At 44.9% G+C, this 18,759-nt stretch overlaps 2 protein-coding genes across 2 annotated transcripts; one reads left to right on the top strand and one right to left on the bottom strand.

The window, feature by feature from the left end:
- The first annotated feature begins 1,168 nt into the window (after positions 1-1,168).
- Positions 1,169-13,306, top strand: LOC132996886 (heparan-sulfate 6-O-sulfotransferase 3-B-like). The gene is made up of 2 exons (XM_061067251.1): positions 1,169-1,728; positions 12,441-13,306. The coding sequence occupies exons 1-2, from the start codon at positions 1,187-1,189 to the stop codon at positions 13,210-13,212; spliced, it is 1,314 nt and encodes a 437-aa protein (XP_060923234.1). The 5' UTR covers positions 1,169-1,186; the 3' UTR covers positions 13,213-13,306.
- Positions 13,307-16,617: 3,311 nt separating this feature from the next.
- Positions 16,618-17,616, bottom strand: LOC132996935 (2-oxoglutarate receptor 1-like). Its single transcript, XM_061067306.1, has 2 exons — positions 16,854-17,616; positions 16,618-16,739 (listed from the first exon to the last, which is right to left on the bottom strand). The coding sequence occupies exons 1-2, from the start codon at positions 17,614-17,616 to the stop codon at positions 16,618-16,620; spliced, it is 885 nt and encodes a 294-aa protein (XP_060923289.1).
- Between the last annotated feature and the right edge of the window lie 1,143 nt (positions 17,617-18,759).

Genomic DNA, 18,759 nt, shown 5'->3' with positions numbered 1-18,759 from the left:
GAATAATTCATTAAAAATCATTTATAATACCTTTTCCGGGTTCTTTTAATTTCCTATACTGTTGTTATTCTAGTGATTTTCTTCCACCACTTGTTCTAGGCCACTCTAATGATTACCTGTGTGTGTGTGTGTGCGCGTGTGTGTGTGTGTGTTGTGTGTGTGTGCGTGTGTGTTTAAGGATGAGGCTGCCAGGACAGCTGACTGGTGGATGCAGAATCAAGCTGCCCAGAATAAAACATGAGGCTACCTGGTCATCAAAATAAAAGCACGCCTGACTTCAATCGGACGATTTTAATTCCAGTCGATTTGATGAACTGGTCAACTTCATTGGTTGAAGACACTGAGCTTGTCCAGAGCCAAGTAAAGACTGGTTGTGCATCACTTATGGTTGATTAGACCAGTAAAGTAAAGGTAAGTATTACTCCACATTCAGTAAAATGTGTTTTTCTTTCAACTTTAAACATTTCGCTTTGCTTCAGCCTCAAACTAGACTTTCTCTTTATTTTTATTTTCTCCCGCTGTGTTCTCACATCGCCTCTTTCGGACATTCTGGGGTTTTAACAGGGGGGGGCTGGCCGGAGAAAGTCCACCTTGGATGTTTGCGTTCACACATGCAGACCCTTTGGAGAACGTCAGGAGATTCTCCAGAGTTCAGGGCATGTCTGAAAACAGCTTAAGTGACTAGTTGAATAAAAACTCTGACTAACGACAGGACGAGGGCATTTCAGGGGCCAATCAGGTTTCAGATGGGGCCAGTGATCCTCTAGATCCGTCCCTGGATCGACCCTATTTCCACATACTTGCTTTATTCTGACAGTGAGGACAGGAAGTCGCGGTGTGTTGGCTCTACTCTGGACTCAGATACCGATCAGTGGTGGTGTCTGACAGGACGAGCGCGAATGCTCCGTTACGCACCGACGCCTCTGGAGGTTGTGTTTACGCAGGCGACTTCTGAGTGACACGGTTCGAAACAAGATGTCCTCACTCTCCATGGAGTAGGTGAGTGGTCGGAGGCAGCTGAAGTTTGGAAAGTGGACGTGTTGCGGTGCAGGACGAGGCCGGAGTGCGGGACGCGAGCCGGAGCTGCGCGCGTCTGGAGAGGATGAGACGCGCAGGATGAGACGCGCGGAACAGGAGCGCGACTCGGAGCTCACATCACCGTCTTCGTGATTCACAGGCTCCCACCATGGAGGAGAAGTTCAACCGACTCATCTTCATCCCCATCGCGGCGGTGCTCTTCCTCATGATCGGGTACCAGTACGTGTGCCCGGCGGACTCCAACACCTGCTACTTCAGGAGCGAGGACCAGGGGCGGTTCCAGCGCTACTCGGCCGGGTTCCAGTTGGTTTACCCGGAGCTGGAGGCGGACGAGGACCTGCCCTCGAAGATCACCGCCAGATTCAACTTCACGGAGCGACACCTGGACCGACACGTCGACTTCAACATCCGAGGAGACGACGTGATGGTGTTCCTCCACATCCAGAAGACCGGTGGCACCACGTTCGGGCGGCACCTGGTGAAGAACATCCAGCTGGAGCAGCCCTGCGACTGCATGCCCGGCCAGAGGAAGTGCACCTGCCACCGGCCCGGGAAGGCCGAGTCGTGGCTCTTCTCCCGGTTCTCCACCGGCTGGAGCTGCGGGCTGCACGCAGACTGGACCGAGCTGACGAGCTGTGTCCCGGTGGTGATGAACAAGAGGGACAAGAAGAGCGCTCAGAGGAGGAAGAGGTGAGGTGTCCCCTGCACCTCCATTCATTCATACATCATACTTCATTCACCTTTGTCAATGAAGGACATGAGACTGGAGGAAACCATCTCCTTCACCTGTTCACACACTGAACTTTAGACACACACACTCTCACACACACTCTCACACTCACACACACACACACAACAATCTGCTGCTTCTCTAATTTGTAGTGCATCACCTTTAGGTTCTGGGTTGTTGGTTTGACAAAAGCTCTCTTTGACAACACAACCTTGGGCATTTCTCACATCTCTCTGATGAGTTGAGGAACAAGTGATGGACAGTGACCATTGTTAGGACTCATGTCACAGAGGGTTTCTTCTGTCAACATGAAACCAGAGGTATCTCTGTGGAACCATCTCTCCTGGTCTTTCTGTCTCCTCAGGGCTCTGCCACACATGCCAGTTCCTCTTAATGTCACGCAGGGAGCAGAGGGTGTTAAAGCCGTGGTGTTAACATGCTCGCCACCTGGCATGTGGAAGCAGCCAGCAGACAGAGCGTTTCCTCGCCTGAAGGTCTGATTCAATTTCCTGTAATTACAGAACCAGCGGAGCTAAGCTTAAGTGAGTAAATCACTTAAGAAGGGCAGGGTCCTCTGAGGTGTGCCGTCCGCGTGTTGAAGCCAATTTGCCTCGGAGTCGGTTCAAAGAGCAAATCTCCTTATGTTACAGAGAGCGTTAAGGGGGGGGTGGGTCCATTCACGGCAGCCATCAGACTTAATCTAATGCTTCTAAATAGTTCTGAAGAGGCGCCTCGGAGCCGTGTCAGCACTGTGAGAGAATCGACAACAATCCAGTCACCACATGTCAACTCAATGATATAGTTAGTGAGAAATCAGCGGTCATTAACATCGGCCCTTTGCTGACATGGGCTGGTGTCATTTCTAAACATGGGACCAAATCTGGGCTCTGCACCAAATTCCCTGCTATAAAACAATTACAGACTCATGTTTCCATCCACTGAGCTAATGAGAGCTGTACAAACTCCTGTAGGTGTTTACCGAGGAGGACGCGTCTGTGGCTTACCGCAGCACAGACAGATCCGATATAATACGATACTGCACCGGGCCATCTTGAGAAGTACTCCCTGATAACGTGATACTTCATTGATCCGGGCAGTTCTCCTTCTCCACAGAGGTCAGGGTCGTCCTCCATCAGGGACGATTCTCGATCTGCTCTGTCTGACCACACAGGTTGTGATGTCGACATTTAAATCCTTCTAACATAAAGGAAATATTCCGTCTGTGATGACTCATACGTACTTATAGCTTTTACAAGTGGAGTCTTCACATGTGACCAGATGCTAGGTTTATATATATTAGAGGACAGGCTCAAGAAATGGCTCGATTGGAGCCAAACGCCCCCTGAGTCACAACTCACTCTGTCCCCATGAATTTATCGTTGTGAGTCATATCTTGTTCAACAGCCACGGATCTGTCACATTAAGTGTTCTCGTCTCAATGCTTTGTGGATTTTCTGTCTGTTTACTTAAATAAATGATCAGGGACCATGACGCTGCTCTGACTGGACCCTTCTTTAGTTTTAGTTTCATTCAATCAGCTTATTCATGCTGCAGTTCTATCCGACCTGGTTGTCGTCACTGTTCCCATCATGATGGACTGTGACGCACACGAGGTAGCGATGGAGCTGAGTCTGTGCTTGTTGTGCACATCAGTGAGTTGTATCAACTTATGCTACAGCTCAGCTTAATACAATATTTAATTCTCCTCCGATCTACCATTTAAAAGGCGCTTGTTTGGATTTCAGCCCTGATCCCAATGCTCTTGAGAGAGTTTTTTATACATTTATAATCCAGATTGTTTTATACTCGGTACCTGAGGTTAAGACATAATCGTGCAAAGTGTTTTTCAAAAAGTGCTCATACGGTGATCCTGACTCTTCTGATACGAGTCACATATAGCAACAGGAGTGCAGACAGTCAGGGATCAAACCTCATGGGACTGGAAGACGCCCACGCTCACCTTCAGGCCACATGCAGCAGGGTGTGACGTGTTCCAGAGTCTTAACTCAGCCCTCAGGCTCTTCACTGAGATATTTTAACTAGATATACCATTTGAATTCCTAAAAATTAACAGTCAGGCACACGCACGTCTACAACCAATCAGAGTCAAGTATCGGCAGATGCAGCCCACGTAGTGGTGACGACAGCATATTTGAATATTTGCACCACTGCACAAATTGAACATTCATCTGTAAAGATATATATTTAGATGTATATATATTATTTTCTATTTTAAATTTTGATATTCTATTTCATTGTTATTCTATTTTATTCTTTTTTATTCTATTTTATACTATTTCTATTTTTATTTTTATTTTTTTTTGGGTTGAAATTACTGAGCATTGCTTAAAGAGAGTGTGTGACCCAAGCATTTCATTGACAGTGACAACTTCATGTTATCTCTGTTCATTTGACAATAAAAATCTTGTATCTTGAATCTTGAGGTGACACGTATGTTTACACAATTCTTTAGTGCGCTCCCTAAATGACAATGTGAAACTGAAAGTAAATAACAAACATTAAGCTGTGGTCCGGACACTGATCGGGACATAAGAAGCATATGCTGCATTCAATCACACGTCTGGCAGATTCCCCAGAAACTCTAAGAAAATACGTGGCCGGTTCAAGTAGCCTTTGATTGGCACGCCACTGGTCAGAGGCTCCTGCAGGGCTCTGCTCGCAGCGTGTGGCTACAGCATTCACATCGCAGCGGGCTACAAAATTGCTGTAAGGCCAGACGTCAAACCTGCTTCAATTGCCGGTCTGCGCTGCTCGTCCTTGGCAGCTGGTCTCACACTGTGCAGTCAGAGAGTGTCACCTTATTACTGACCTCATTATTTCAGATTAGGGCAGAGAACGCAGGCCGGCTGAAACACGCCTCAGGACCAGTCCAATTAGCTCAGTTCATTCTGGGCACAGTCAAAATGGGTCCAGCTATTAATTTGGCGACGGTTCCCTGTATACTAATGATGATAATGGTATAATGGGCCTGAAAAAATGCAGAAATAAGCAGCTTCCGCAGTAGGACAGGGAGGAAATTATGATAAAAAACACGGTTTTATCTAAATGCAGTTTTCCAGATATTTGATTTCCTCCATTTTTCTCTGAAATTCACATCAGACCATCGGAAAGAAAAAGTCTGGTTGCAAGTTTCTGACGTTAATCTGCCTTTGCAGTTTCAGTGAGTCACTTTAAATCCTCGGCTTCAGAGAGACATATGCAGAGATTTCAGAAAGCGATGTATGTAATTTAGCAAACGTGTTAGAAGCAGAGAGAATTTCTTAATGCTTTGGGCGTAATGCTGCCGTGTTGCTGTCCCCGTTTCTTTTGGACTGTGGAGTCAGACTCTCAGCTTAGACATTGTTTTTTTTAGGCTGCTGACAAACGCACAGTATTGTTACTACAAGTGACAAGAACAGTGATTGTGTGAATAATGGGACCCTCGATGACCAGAAATCAAAGAAACTGCTCCCTGTGGATCTGATGCCTTCAAATCAGACTGTAGAGAACACCTTCTTACTCTGAGCAAGGAAAAGTTGAATGACTCTGCAGTAAATGTACCGCTGCTCTATTTAATACACTCAGGTATCTGGTATGGCTAGTGCAGTGTGTTTGATAACTATTACAATCAAAATTCTATGTACTTGAATCAGTATATATTAGGGACGGGAATCGGCAGGGACCTCCCGATACGATACTATCACGATACTTAGGTGGCGATACGATATGTATTGCGATTCTGTAAGTATTGCGATTCGATATTACGATTTCCTGGGATTTCTTTTGGTTATTTTTTTTTTTTAAACACTGGATCATGGAAAAATGTTGAATCACACCTTCAAATACAACACAGTCAAATTCACTTAGAGCTTTACAAGTTTTATTTCAAATATTAACATTAACTTAATGACTGCCGGGCAGCCAATAGAGAACATAAATAAAAATGTGCCTTAATATTGTATAGCCCCTGTCAACTGCACACAAACTGACTGATTAAGAAATGTAAGCCACTTAGGCTACTTTTAAACAATAAATAAAAGGTAAATTAAATAGAATGAATAAAAGTTTACTTAAAATATAAACTTTGAAATAAACAAAAAGTAGGCTATTGTTGTTTGCATGTAGGCGATGCAAAGCTAGTGCTTGGGTATGTTTAGATTCTTGTGCAAAAACAAGAGCTGGTCAACATGCTCTGGGGTGATGTGGCTCCCCCCATATATCCCCCCCCCCCCAGTATAAACCAATAATTATGTTTTAAAAAAAATCGATTTGGGGTGGAGCATGGCGATTTAAAAATCGTCATTCACAAGAATCGCGATTTGTAACTGAATCGAACCCTAGTATATATAAATGTGTTTATCCTCGTGCAATCCTCCTGTACTTCTCTCTCCTCACATAATATTCTGTCTGTCCTGAATCTGTAAATGTTCTCTGTATTTTCTTGTCTATTTTTAATCGACTCTTTCTTGTCATCACCTCATTTTGACGTCTGCTGCTGTAACAATCATGTAATCTCCTCCTGAAGATGTGAAGCTGGTGAATTAGATCCTCTACTTGTCTTGCATTAGGAGACAGTTCTGATTCGTCACTTCTTGTGGGAGTATGTACAGTACCTGACACCGGGGTTTTATTTTTAGTGGAGAGTGAATGTACGGGTCCTTGGAGAGAGCCTGTGCTGCAGCCTGATGTTGTGATATACTGTGGGCGGATAAATCTGAAAACTCTCCTCAGGTGGAGAATACTTTTAGATTTTGGTCAATATTTCTCATGTTACACGTCCCAGGTTTACCTCGGTGAAGAAGGCGGGAGGGGGGGGTGGGGTAGTGCTGCAGTACGTCGCTTCACACTCATGCAACAGTAAATCTTCATCGGCCTGTTGATGAAGTGCGACTGCATCAGATTTATCAGCCTGCATGACTTGGCCTTTGGTTATTTAACAGTGTCAGTATTAAAGCGAGCACCTCCATCTCATGATTTACAGCAGCATGAGAATAATATTAATAAATAAACGCTGATATATAAAGATGGATGATATATATGCCCTGTGGAGCGCCCCCTGGTGGCTGGCTGCAGTATAGGTCACATTAGATAGATGTTTGTTCAAGGGTTCATGTTCCTGATAACTTTGGTTATTAGATATTTGATGATATAAAAATCTTAATTGACTCACTGATGGTCGAGCACATGTATCAGTGGGATCTTGATACCGCAGCTCCATGATCCACAAATCGCTGCTGCACAGACTCTGGCTCCAAGTGGGCAAGATGGCAGCGTTCGTATCCGGGATATTTTAGCTTCATCTCTGGATGTTTGTAGAAAAGAGACTCGTCATGTATCGTTGAATGACCTCTGAATTTCCTGTAGGGGGGGAAAGGAAGAAGGGAGTTTGTGTTTTGTAGATTTTATAGGGTTTATAGTCTTCTTGTGATACGACTACTCCCTTCTGCTTCTCTTCAATATGGTATTCATTTATGTTTGTTTCGAACTCCAGAAAGCAATGAAACACATCCTCTGACAATAATTGTCACACGACACTGACACGTTGCTCTAGTGTCGTGGCTTCTGGCAACTGAATCATTTCCATGTCAGTGTTAAAGCCCCATCTGAAGACACAACATATGCTTCCTGTTTACAGTACAAGTGATTGGATCCGACACATTTCAAACAACAGACCAGAGTGTGGAGACGTGTGTGAATACGATAATGAACTGATAAAGCCTGGCTCTGTCAGCACTAACTATTTGTATTTGTTCTGGTGTTGTTGACACACTGGTGAGATGTGGGAATGGAAATTCCCTCAAATCCTCCCAGTAACCACAACAACCTTGAACCTTGTGATATTGCTATTGATTACAATTATATATTAAACTAAGATATTGTTATTTTGACCTTTAATGCTTTCCAACTATCATCACCTCTTCAAGAAAGTCTGTAGATAAGAGTAAGAGATTATGTTTTAAATACCTTATTTGACGGGAAACAATTAACAATCATTTAAGTTTTTGGGGCAGAAACGAGCAGGAATGAAGGATGTTATTGAAATCGATCCGCTTCTGCAGAGGTGGTTCATTGTGGTTGGATATTGGATGAAGTTAGAGGAATTAGATAAAGAGGTGAATCAAACCCTCTCTCCCTCATGACAGTGAGGAACGTCTGGCATTGAGAAATGTGAGATTTTCTGAGGATCTGGTTAATCTCCACAGTCCCTGGGGGGATTAGGGGCAGTTGAAGACAGGTTTTATTACACAAGGGTGGAGGAAGGGGGCGATTAATCCACAAGTCCAGATTTGTACAAAACCTGTCGGCTGAATGGGAAATTCCTTTCTTTTTAAAATACAGAACATTGTGTTTGTTTTGACTAAAGACAAGAAAACAATTTCTGTTGGACAGATCGTGCCGTCAATCAGAAGGCCTCACGGTTCCTATCTTGTGCCGAGTTACTGTACGGATGATAGATTATTATAGAACTGTTGAATTGAATGAGAGGAAACTCATTTATTCCACCAGATTTCTAGGTTGTTATTGACCAAGTACGTCTTATATGCTGTGTGATGAGAATCTTATTTTTTGTGATTTTACAGAGTAATACTTATTGGAAGGATGAAAGCTGTAAACCACTTTCAAAGCTTCAATGTCAAACAAACAGCACACGGTTGGAAGCAGCCTTGAGGTATTTCTAAACTGAGGATTGCCTTTCAGAGATACAGTGTGTATGGGTTGAAGTGACCTTTGCAGAGCTCGGTCTCCCATTTATCCTTTCCATCGCTGCACGGACCTAGAGGACTAGCTGACACTTCACAAAGCTGCAAAGATTAAGAGGTCAAGCGAAGGTTGAGGCTAAGACGCCGAAGCTACTAAAGCTGCACACGCCAGGTTGTTGTGTGCGTGGACGTCCTCCGCGCTGCGCTCGCGTGGTTGTGTTTGAAAACCAAGTGAACTCGAGGAACTCTGGGAGAACGTCTCTACCTGAAAGGCAGCCAAAAGTGAATAAATACAGATGGATGATTCCGTCTCTAGAGGAAGATGCAAAGATGATACCTCACTTTGTTTTGAACCCTGAAATTCTCTGCATAATTCAATTTGTTGAAGTGTTTGCTGGCTACAGCCGGAACATAGTCTGTCACCTAGTTCTCAGTGAAACCACAGCTTCACACCTTGCATGCCTGGACACTTCATCCTTCTGCAAGCGTTCTGTGCTCCCTCGTCTCCGCACCAGCATCCCTCGGGCTTTTCCTTTTTTTGCCCAAAATAGCATCTCATATCTGCGACCGATGAAGATCACAGTGCCGGTCTCAGTGCTCATCGCTCCTCTCCTCACTCTCTGTGTATTTAATCTAGTATTGTGAGCTGATAATATTGCTTACAACTGGGTAACGTTTAGGATGGGAGCGTGAACTATGGACAGATGAAAGATGCAGCACAGGTAGCTGATGACGACAGGACGTTAGTATTTAATACAAAATTATTAAGTGGGCTCCCTGAATTGTTTTGACTCACGTAATACAACATTTTGCAATTCCATCATTATCACAACCAACAGGACATTAAAAAGAGATTTTAGGGAGATAAGCCTGAAGCGTTAATGACCAAGGGGTTTAGATTTTCCTTGTAGGACAGTAGGGAGAGGTTAAGGGATCCTTCTTGAAACACCTTTAAAATGGATTTGCTCCAACTGTGCCAGTTATCAACACCCTGACTCTGGTGTGAAATCCATGTGCAGTCCTGTGCTTGTTTTCAAAGTTGTTTCTTCTTGCGACTTGGCTGCTAGAAAAGCCTCGAGACGTGATACTTAGAGAAACTTCATTGGCGACACACACGCCGTGAAACTGCTCCTCAGAAACAACTAAAAGCAACATGATGTGTTGTCATTTTCCACAAGGATAAGATGAATGCGATTGTTGTCGATCCGCAGCCTTTTTGTACGGGCGGCTTCAGCAGCATAAATAGTTTCCATCGGGGCTTTTATCACGAGACTGGCAATGTCCTTGATGCTAGTGAGTGAATTAACAAGGCAGATATCGATCTTTCGCAGCGAGTTTCCTCTGTAGCTTTCTGATGGTGATTTAGAGAGTGAGAGAGAGACAATCAGGCAGAGAGACGGAGAGAGGGCGATCAATTTTGTTTGCAGGTTTGCCGTGCGGAGAAAGGTGACTGACGGGGAGAAGGGCACCAACGAGGCCTCGGGATTGATCGGTGGCAGAATGCGACAAGCTGATTTAACTTTACATTCATGGAACAGCTTTGCATGATCACATACACGTGCATGGTTGTGCGATGACAGAGACGCTGCCTATTATAAGACGGAGAAGCTGCTGGTCTGCCAGAGAACATGAGATTTGGGCTCGATCGATCAGGTATACGAGAACATAGAAGTCGTTCCCAGTTTGTCCTTATCAGGCCCAAAAGACTTAGAAGCCATTTAGCAGACGAGCAGAGAGCTGAGGCACCGGCGTGGAATAAAGTGGGACGGGTGACAGATGATGTTTAAGAGAGATGCATGGTGGGAGTTGTTTTAGCTCAGGAAATCCTCCTCAACTCACAAACTGTTTCAGGCAAAAGGCATAGCAACTTAAAAAGGTGATAATATGACAGTGTTGTGTTTTTGGCAACCCGATGTGCAAATGTTCCCCCAAACCAAGTTCCCCCTTGTAGGAGGGACAGAGATCTGTTACAGTTTTTTCCCCAGAATGAAAAACACTTAACAATTCCTCCACTGAGTAATTATTGCTGACCTTCATAATGTGACCCTGCCTCTGTCCCCGACACGGGCAGGAGGAGAGCGGTGACATTTGCTGCTCTTTGTCAATGACAGCACAGACACAGAGAGGTGGGGCTGCACGGACATTTATTGATCTGGCCGTCTGGCGTTGAGCTGCACAGAGAGACGATAAGCACAGGAGGAGGAAGAGGGTGAGCTGTTTTCCAGGAAGTACAACAAAGGCCTCTTTGTGAGGCGCTCGTGTGCATCCATCCATCTCGTGCTGTCCGTTCAAGCCAGCGAAGATCACCGGGTAATTCACTTAGCTTCCACTGTGGAAGGCCATTATCCGTGGGGGGGTGTGCCTGTCTGCGGACCAGCTCTGCCATGATATCATCCTGCCACTCACTTAAGTAAACATCACAACTGATTGATATCTGCCGCCTGCCGATAATTGCTGAATTATGGAGCTTTCAAAGCTGTTTGGTGGTGCAGGCTTTCCTCACCAACACGACTCCCTCAATAAATCTAATTTCTCAGTTTAGCAGTGGACCTGAAAAGCTGATGCATTGATGCTCTCGTTGTAAAAGCTCCGGGTTTCATGGTTGATGCTTTTTACATCTAATGCACGTCAGATTTAGAAATGAAAGATTGAACTGATAGAGATCGGTGTATTTTACCACAGCAGCCGCTCCTTTCGATCATCTGCTTGGTAAATATAGTCCGAACTCTCCCTCACACACGACCCGTTCTAAACAGTTCAATACACCTCGGACATCTTTTTTTTGTCTGGCTCCACTGAACCTAACATTGTTCATCTGCATCTACAGTTCTGAGCAAAGAACGCTGATATCTGCTGGGAACTGTGGTAACAGCGACATCTCAGCGCGAACTAGGATACAGAAGAAACACTTGATATACTCGATAAAAGACTGAGAATAATCACAGGAAGCTGATTAATTTTGATCTGTTAACACAAACTTAACCATGTTGATTTATACTGGTAACAAGTGGGAAGGAGACTGCATCATGCACTGAGCATTCATGTTACAGGGTTTAAAAGAGAAAGCTTCCCAAGCAGCATTGCAGCAAAACCTCCTTGAATCCGAATTCTTTATTTAGCTGTTGACTGAAAGCTCGCGGAGAGAACAAACCCGAAAGAAATCAAATGTTTGGCTTTTCATGTGAACTTAATATCTGGTTTCTGTCTGACACCGCGAGGTCGTGGTGATCTTTGCACACAAGACGAACCTTTTCAACTTCCCTTTCATCCATGTTGTTTATCCTTTTCGAAAGTCTGCGCCGCCGACTCCTTCAGTCACCTCGCCGCGCTGCCGGTCATCACTGAACTCTAAAGACGAGAGCAGGAAGCTGCTGAAAGGTTTCCGTGCGGCTGCGTTACAGCAATTTGTGAGGCGCCGTTTGAGGCAGATCCGAGTGACTCAGAAACACGAAAGGTGCTGGAGATTGAGAGGAAGAAAAAACATATCACCAGAGGTAGACAGGAGAAAATATGTGAGACAAAAACAAAAATCATTTCAAATCTGCAGGATATTAAATGACATACACGCTTGTTCTGCATTGCTCTCTAACGCCCACAGACGCACTCAATGCTGTTTTTCATTTAAACCCTAATCACACTTTCAGTCGCTCCATATACCTCCAGGGTGATATTTCCTCTGGTCTGTATTTCTGTTTAAACTGCAGCAGGATATGAGATATTTGATGTATAGTTTCATCCTCCTTCACCGGGTGGAAGTGTTTTTCTCACTCCACACGCACTTAGAGTGCATCACATTACAGATCAGCTTCGCCCATTCACACTACACATTCATACATGGTGCTTTGTCCATCACTCACTTATCCCATAGTTCAGGGTTTAATGCCTTGCCCAATTGTCAGGAATAGAACCACTGACCCCACCAGTGCGTGCTGGACATCTCATCTTGTGTATCTCTTGATTTGTCTCTGCAGGAATTTCTACTACATCACCATGCTACGTGACCCCGTGTCCCGCTACCTCAGCGAGTGGAAGCACGTGCAGCGCGGGGCCACTTGGAAAACAGCTCTGCACATGTGCGATGGCCGTGCGCCCACTCAGGAGGAGCTCCCTGCGTGCTACAATGGCGAGGACTGGACCGGCGTGCCCCTGGCAGACTTCATGAACTGCCCGTCTAACCTCGCCAACAACCGCCAGGTCCGCATGCTGGCCGACCTCAGCCTGGTGGGCTGCTACAACATGTCCTCCATGAGCGAGCTGGAGCGAGGCCACGTGCTGCTCGCCAGCGCCAAGGCCAACCTGCGCAACATGGCTTTCTACGGCCTGACGGAGTTCCAGCGCAAGACGCAGTTCCTCTTCGAGCGGACGTTTGGCCTGCGCTTCATCCGGGCCTTCACGCAGATCAACAGCACGCGCGCGGCCAGCGTGGGAATCAGTGAGAAGGTGCGGTGGCGCATCGAGGGGCTGAACGCCCTCGACATGGAGCTGTACGAGTACGCCAAGGAGCTGTTCCTGCGGCGCTACCAGTACAACCGCCAGAGGCAGCACCAGGAGGTGCGGCTGAGGAGGAGGCAGGAGAGGCAGCACAGGCAGAAGCTGCACAGGACTTATCTGGCCGAGCTCTGGAGACTAGGAGGGGGAGGAGGAGGAGGAGAGGAGGAGGAAGACGAGGAGCAGGACGTGGTGAAGGTGCTTGAGAATGAGGCCACCACGGAGGATTACAGCAGCCAGGTGGTGCAGTGGTGAGGAGAACACAGAACTAACCCCACCCAGTTGCTGACTGGTCGCTGTCTGACTCATCGTGCTCCTCCCTCCGTCTCCTTGTCCCGCCTCTGCTGTGAATCGGCCAAACCTCCTGCTCTCATGACGCTTTGTTGGACTGCCCAGTGGTGTCTTAATATTTATGATGGATGTATTTGTCATGGCAACATAAACATTTTGTATTTGATTGTATTCTTATGGCTGTTCTTATTTCTTTATATGTTAGCCAGTGCTTTGAATGTTCTCAAAGCAGCGAGAATGTTTCCTGAATTTCGCTAAGAAATATCAAAAAAAAAAATTAACGTGTCTGATGACGAAGGGCAGATTTAGTATCTTTTCAAAATGGACGAACGACTCTTTGGATGATCTGTGTCATGTCTGTGATCCTTGGTGGAGCAGTGGAATCCTGTGGTTGCTCTGTGGTGTTCGGCTTCATAAGAATATCAAAGCACAAACTCGGCGCTTTAGTTTGCTCTGTGTTTTTCTTTCTGACTGACGAAGCTGCAGAAACAATCAAGGGCGATTTCTTCCAGGAAATGTGTTATAAAAAATAAAAAACATGCAGTATCCAGTGATGTAAATTTGTCCCTGACCGCCTCTCTGGTACGCAAGTGTACATGCACATGTTCTTGCTTTGCTCCTTTTTTCACAGCATGTTCTCACCATAAAAATCTGAAATCCTCACACGGCGTGACGACTTCTTCCCATAACCACGCACACACAGACACACTGACGCACACGGAGGCCGGCTCTGGAGGAGAGCCTGTCAGAGCCAGCTCCAGCGCTCTTACATCACTGTGATGGAACATTGGTATTTCCACCATTAGGACATTGATCACAGGCTCTTCGCTCACAAATTGATCGTTTAAAGTTCAATTGACCATGACTCTGGTGCAGCACAGAACAGAAGCAGCCCGGTGGCCGGCTGAACGCCTTCTGCTTCCGTAATCCGACAAACACACGACTGACGCTTCCGTTTGCACTCGAGTAGAAAAGCAATCTGTTTCAACACATTCCCACAGACCCTGGAGAACATCAAAGAATTGTTTCTTCCACTGACGTTTGGTTCGTGACGATGACATCGGGGGCAGAAAAGGAAACGGTGATGTCCACAGACTGAAAAAGCCGTTCTATCCCCAGCCGCAGCTTACATTCTACTCGCACAACATAAAACAGATAAAGATTAGAAATTATATAAGCCTGTGATAACGCCTCTGTGTACATGGACTCCTTAAATATTAGTCCAAATTCTATATTTGTTATTTGCCAGAGCTTTTCATATTTGTTTGATCGCAGCCATAAACCAGGAGAAGGCAGCGCAGCAGAAACATCCGTAATCAAGGATGAAGCAGCCAGTGAAAAACAAATAATGTAAAAGCTTCCGTTATCTGCGCAGGATGTGTCTGTGTTGACAGGGAGACTTTGTTCCAGGAGGTTTCAAATGGCTGTTTGACTAAGACTCGTACTTTGCAGTATCGGTGCCATCAACACAAGTCGGATTCCAACCCACTGGGTCCTGAGTTGTCTGCACATGTCGGCTTTTGGAAATGAGAGATGTTAGTTCATGGGGAAGATAAATCCGTTTGCACAGAGAAACGCAGCTAAGTGCTTCGATACAACCAGACGGTTTCACAGATCAGAAGCTGCAGGAGATGTTTAGTCACACTGAACTTCCAGCTGTTTCCAGAGGATTTTGAATGAAGGAAATTCACAATGTGAGATATGATTAATTCTAAATTCAAGAAAGTACCATCTGATGCAACCTCACCCTGCAAATCCAGATGGACGACATGTCTCCACCTCCTCCCACTCTCCATAATGAAGCCGGAATATAAACGCTGCCATCTTGAACCAATCACGAGTCAGACTCAGCTAGCATCATGAGGGTTCATTCTGTTTTTATATCAATTAACTAATTAAAACCAAGCTTCTCAGAAACATGAGCGTTCATTAACCGCTGCTTAGCGACCCCTAGTGGCCAAAGTTACATATGTTTTTGAAAATGAAGCTGAAATAAATGTTTCTTGTCACCAAAGTACACAAACTAAAGTTGCATTTTAAAAACAAACTGACCTCAGTCCTCGGTTAATGAAACTGTTAAATCTTCGCACATGAACTTAGCTTCTATAAGAGAAAGTTCCACAACAGGAACAATAACAAAGTATTAAAAGTGAACTTGCATTGTTTTCAGAGGGTAAAAGTTTCTCCAGTTTATTCAGCGAACATGTTCTGGATCTGAAAACAGAGAGGAAGCAAACAGTTCACATTTTACACTTTTAATTAATATCATTTTTATTAATAATCACGTTTTAAAGCATATTTACCCATTTAGAAAACATCCAGCTCCATTAACAAAAAGGGGAGGTTCTACACTTCCGGGTTTGATTTCCCATTTCCGGCTGTGTCCCTCGCCATTTCTTCATACAGGGGCCACAGAGACACCTAGTGGCTTCGGTATGAACAACATATTTTCCACCGTATAAAAAACCTTCTAAAATAGACTTTATTTATATCGCTGCTTTAAAAATACAGAAACAAGGTGCTTCACAAGTTAAAAAGAAATAATCTGAAGTTTAACAATAAGAAACAATGCTGCTTTATATAGGTCTTGTGTATTGTTTTTATGAGTTTAATGGTTTACAGCTGTTTGAATGTCAGTGTGAATTGTGAATGTGCTGAATCTGCTCATTGTTCCACACGACAGGTGAGACACAGATATTTATGGTTTGGAGTCAATGAGGATTTCCATCAGTTTGCATCTCGGCCCAGGTTATAGCTCTGTTATCACTTTATTCACACAAACAATAAAAGTATAACCTAGGATATGCAAAGGACATACACACATTATACGTCAACAGGGAAGACTAAAAGTTTAATCATCAAACGTGCACAACTTTACGTTATTGATTATAATAGGAAACAAAAGATTATGTATTACATTGTATTATATATCATATTCAGGTAAATAACTCTGACAGTTAAATACAGAGTCTAAGCTAACATGCAAACTTTTACCTTTTATGTATTTACACGTAGGGGTTGACACACTCTTTCTACCCGACACTAATAGGTCAGTTTATTTACAATCTGTGATTCAACACATCAGAGTGAGTCACTGTTTGTCAGATGAAGCCGTGTTCAGACATGACCTCAGCAGAACTATAGTTTCAGGACAGAGTTTGTCTTTCTCACATGAACAAAGCAGCAGGAGATTCTCCGCTCAGACGCATTCACACCAACACAGAAATCTCCAGAGCGTAAGACGTAACGTGTTCGTTCTCACATCGGCTCCTCTAGGTTTTCTTTTTTTTTTATAGCCAGATGGAGAAAGTCTGCAGAACCTCCGGTCTGACAGCAGCTGGAGTGATGCAGGTGTTGGACAGGTGGTGCTCACACAGCAGTGGTGTCAGTGCCGGCTCTGCTGACGAAGGCCTTGTGCAGCAGCGACCGGGCCCTGGTCAGCCAACACTTCCAGTGGAACGTGCTGAGGAAAGCTCCCTTGAACTTGACACCTGACAGAGTGTACAGAGCCAGGTTAAAACACGTGTTGAGTCCAGCCAGAGGCCTGGAGATGATGTATGCGGCGTGGATGACCCGCTCGGCTAAGCACGGTGTCTCTGGCTTACCTTGAGTTTCTATTCGCAACACACGTAAGATGTGGTACGGCAGGAAACACACAGCGAACACCACCAGGATCAGCACGGTCACACGACTCGCTCGCATCCGACTGGAAGTGCTCGCGCCGGGCCCTTCTGCAAGCTTCCTCGCGATACCGATGTAGCAGATGAACACCACCACTAGGGGGAGTAGAAATCCGAGCGTAGTGAGCAGCCAGCTATACCAGCGCAAATTAGGAGACTGCCCTATGACGCTGGCGAAGTCCATACAGAACGTCTTGTTGTCGTGTTTCTCAGACTTTATTATCCACAACATGGGAGTTACCTCAGTGGCGGTGACGATCCAAACAAACGAACACGCAACGATTCCCCAACACGTCTGCTGCACCTGCGCGGCCCTCAAAGGCCTCGTCACCACCACGTAGCGGAAAACTGCGTGACACGTGAGGAAGAGGATGCTGCCGTACAAGTTGAAGTGAAACCCGAAGCGCACGAAGCGGCACATGATGTCGCCGAACGGCCACGAGTCCCCGTGGCTGTAGTAGTAAACCAGGAAGGGCATGCTGAGTACGTACAGGAGGTCGGTCAGCGCCAGGTTGACCATGATGATGCTGCTGCTCTTCCAGGGACGCAGCTTCGTCAGGTAGACGCCGATGGAGGTCACGTTTCCCACCAGGCCCACGATGAAGATGACGGAGTAGGTGACGGGCAGGAAATAGCGTTTCAACTGTTCGTCCAAAAACGTGCAGTTGGGGTTGGAGATGGTCGCCATTCTGGAATAAAAAAACAATTTCCCATCGTTTTTTACTAAAACAATTTAACTGATTCATTTTCAAACAGATTATAAACTCAAACACTTTATGACATTTTTTAAATTTACAATAAAATACAATATGAAGATTAATAGAACAGGAAATTATAGATTTTATTCAACTGCTTAAATGCCTTGAAATTTAAACCACATTGAATTCTTTATAAAAAATACAAATAGAATACACGTCCTATTGCTTAATGTATGTATTTGTATCTACATTTTTTAAATCTCTATAGAATAACTAAGCTGTTCAGAGCTTTTTCAGCAGAAACCAAATCATTCAACATTGAACACACATAGCGAACTTGGTTTGACCCACATGTTGAGTGGAATGACGTTAGCCAGATCTGGGTCATAACTAAACCGCAAGTCAACCAAAGGTTCCAAAGGTTCCAACGGTTCCAAAGGTTCCAAAGGTGTCCCGAGTTTGTTTTGTGCTATTTGGGCCACAAGTGGGAACTTTGGGTTCACACCTGCTGCTGCATCATCAAGTGTCTGGGAATATGTTGAGTGTGAAGAAAAGAGGTTCAGGAGACAAACAGACAAACAGACAAACAGACAGACAGACAGACAGACAGACTTTTGTGGAATTTGTAGATATAAGAATATTCATTTGCATTTTCAAGTATAATGAACAAATTCTCTATTTGTGCTTATTCATATTGGAAGTTTGGAGTGGATGAATACATGAGATAACAAGGAGGCTTCAAGCGAATCCTCCCTCCCTCTCCCCCTCACCTCCCTCATGACTGTCGGAGGTGATTACTGCTGCAGGAAGGAGGAAAGAACCCGGAGGCGAGCAGACGAGCAAAGAAGCAAACAATCAAGCAAACTCAGTGGGAAAGAAACAAACAGAATGTGGATATGACAGCGGTTCTGGCATCCTCAGCCGTCAGTGCTGCTCTCATTGTGGATGTGAGGTGACATTAACACTCTGTGGGAGCTTGTTCCCCTTTAAACAATTTCACCTGTAAACATAAAAAGCATCTCAAGATAAGGATAAAGTTAAAAAATCATTTTCTACTCACTGTGAGCGACAGCGTCTTCAGTCCAAACCTTCTGCGTCCCCTGGTCTCTTGTCCAGTTCCATTCCTCCGATAC

This window comes from Limanda limanda, chromosome 23 (assembly GCF_963576545.1).
Source record: "Limanda limanda chromosome 23, fLimLim1.1, whole genome shotgun sequence".
Lineage (NCBI taxonomy): Eukaryota > Metazoa > Chordata > Actinopteri > Pleuronectiformes > Pleuronectidae > Limanda > Limanda limanda.
This window is presented reverse-complemented; position numbering and strand designations above follow the sequence as displayed.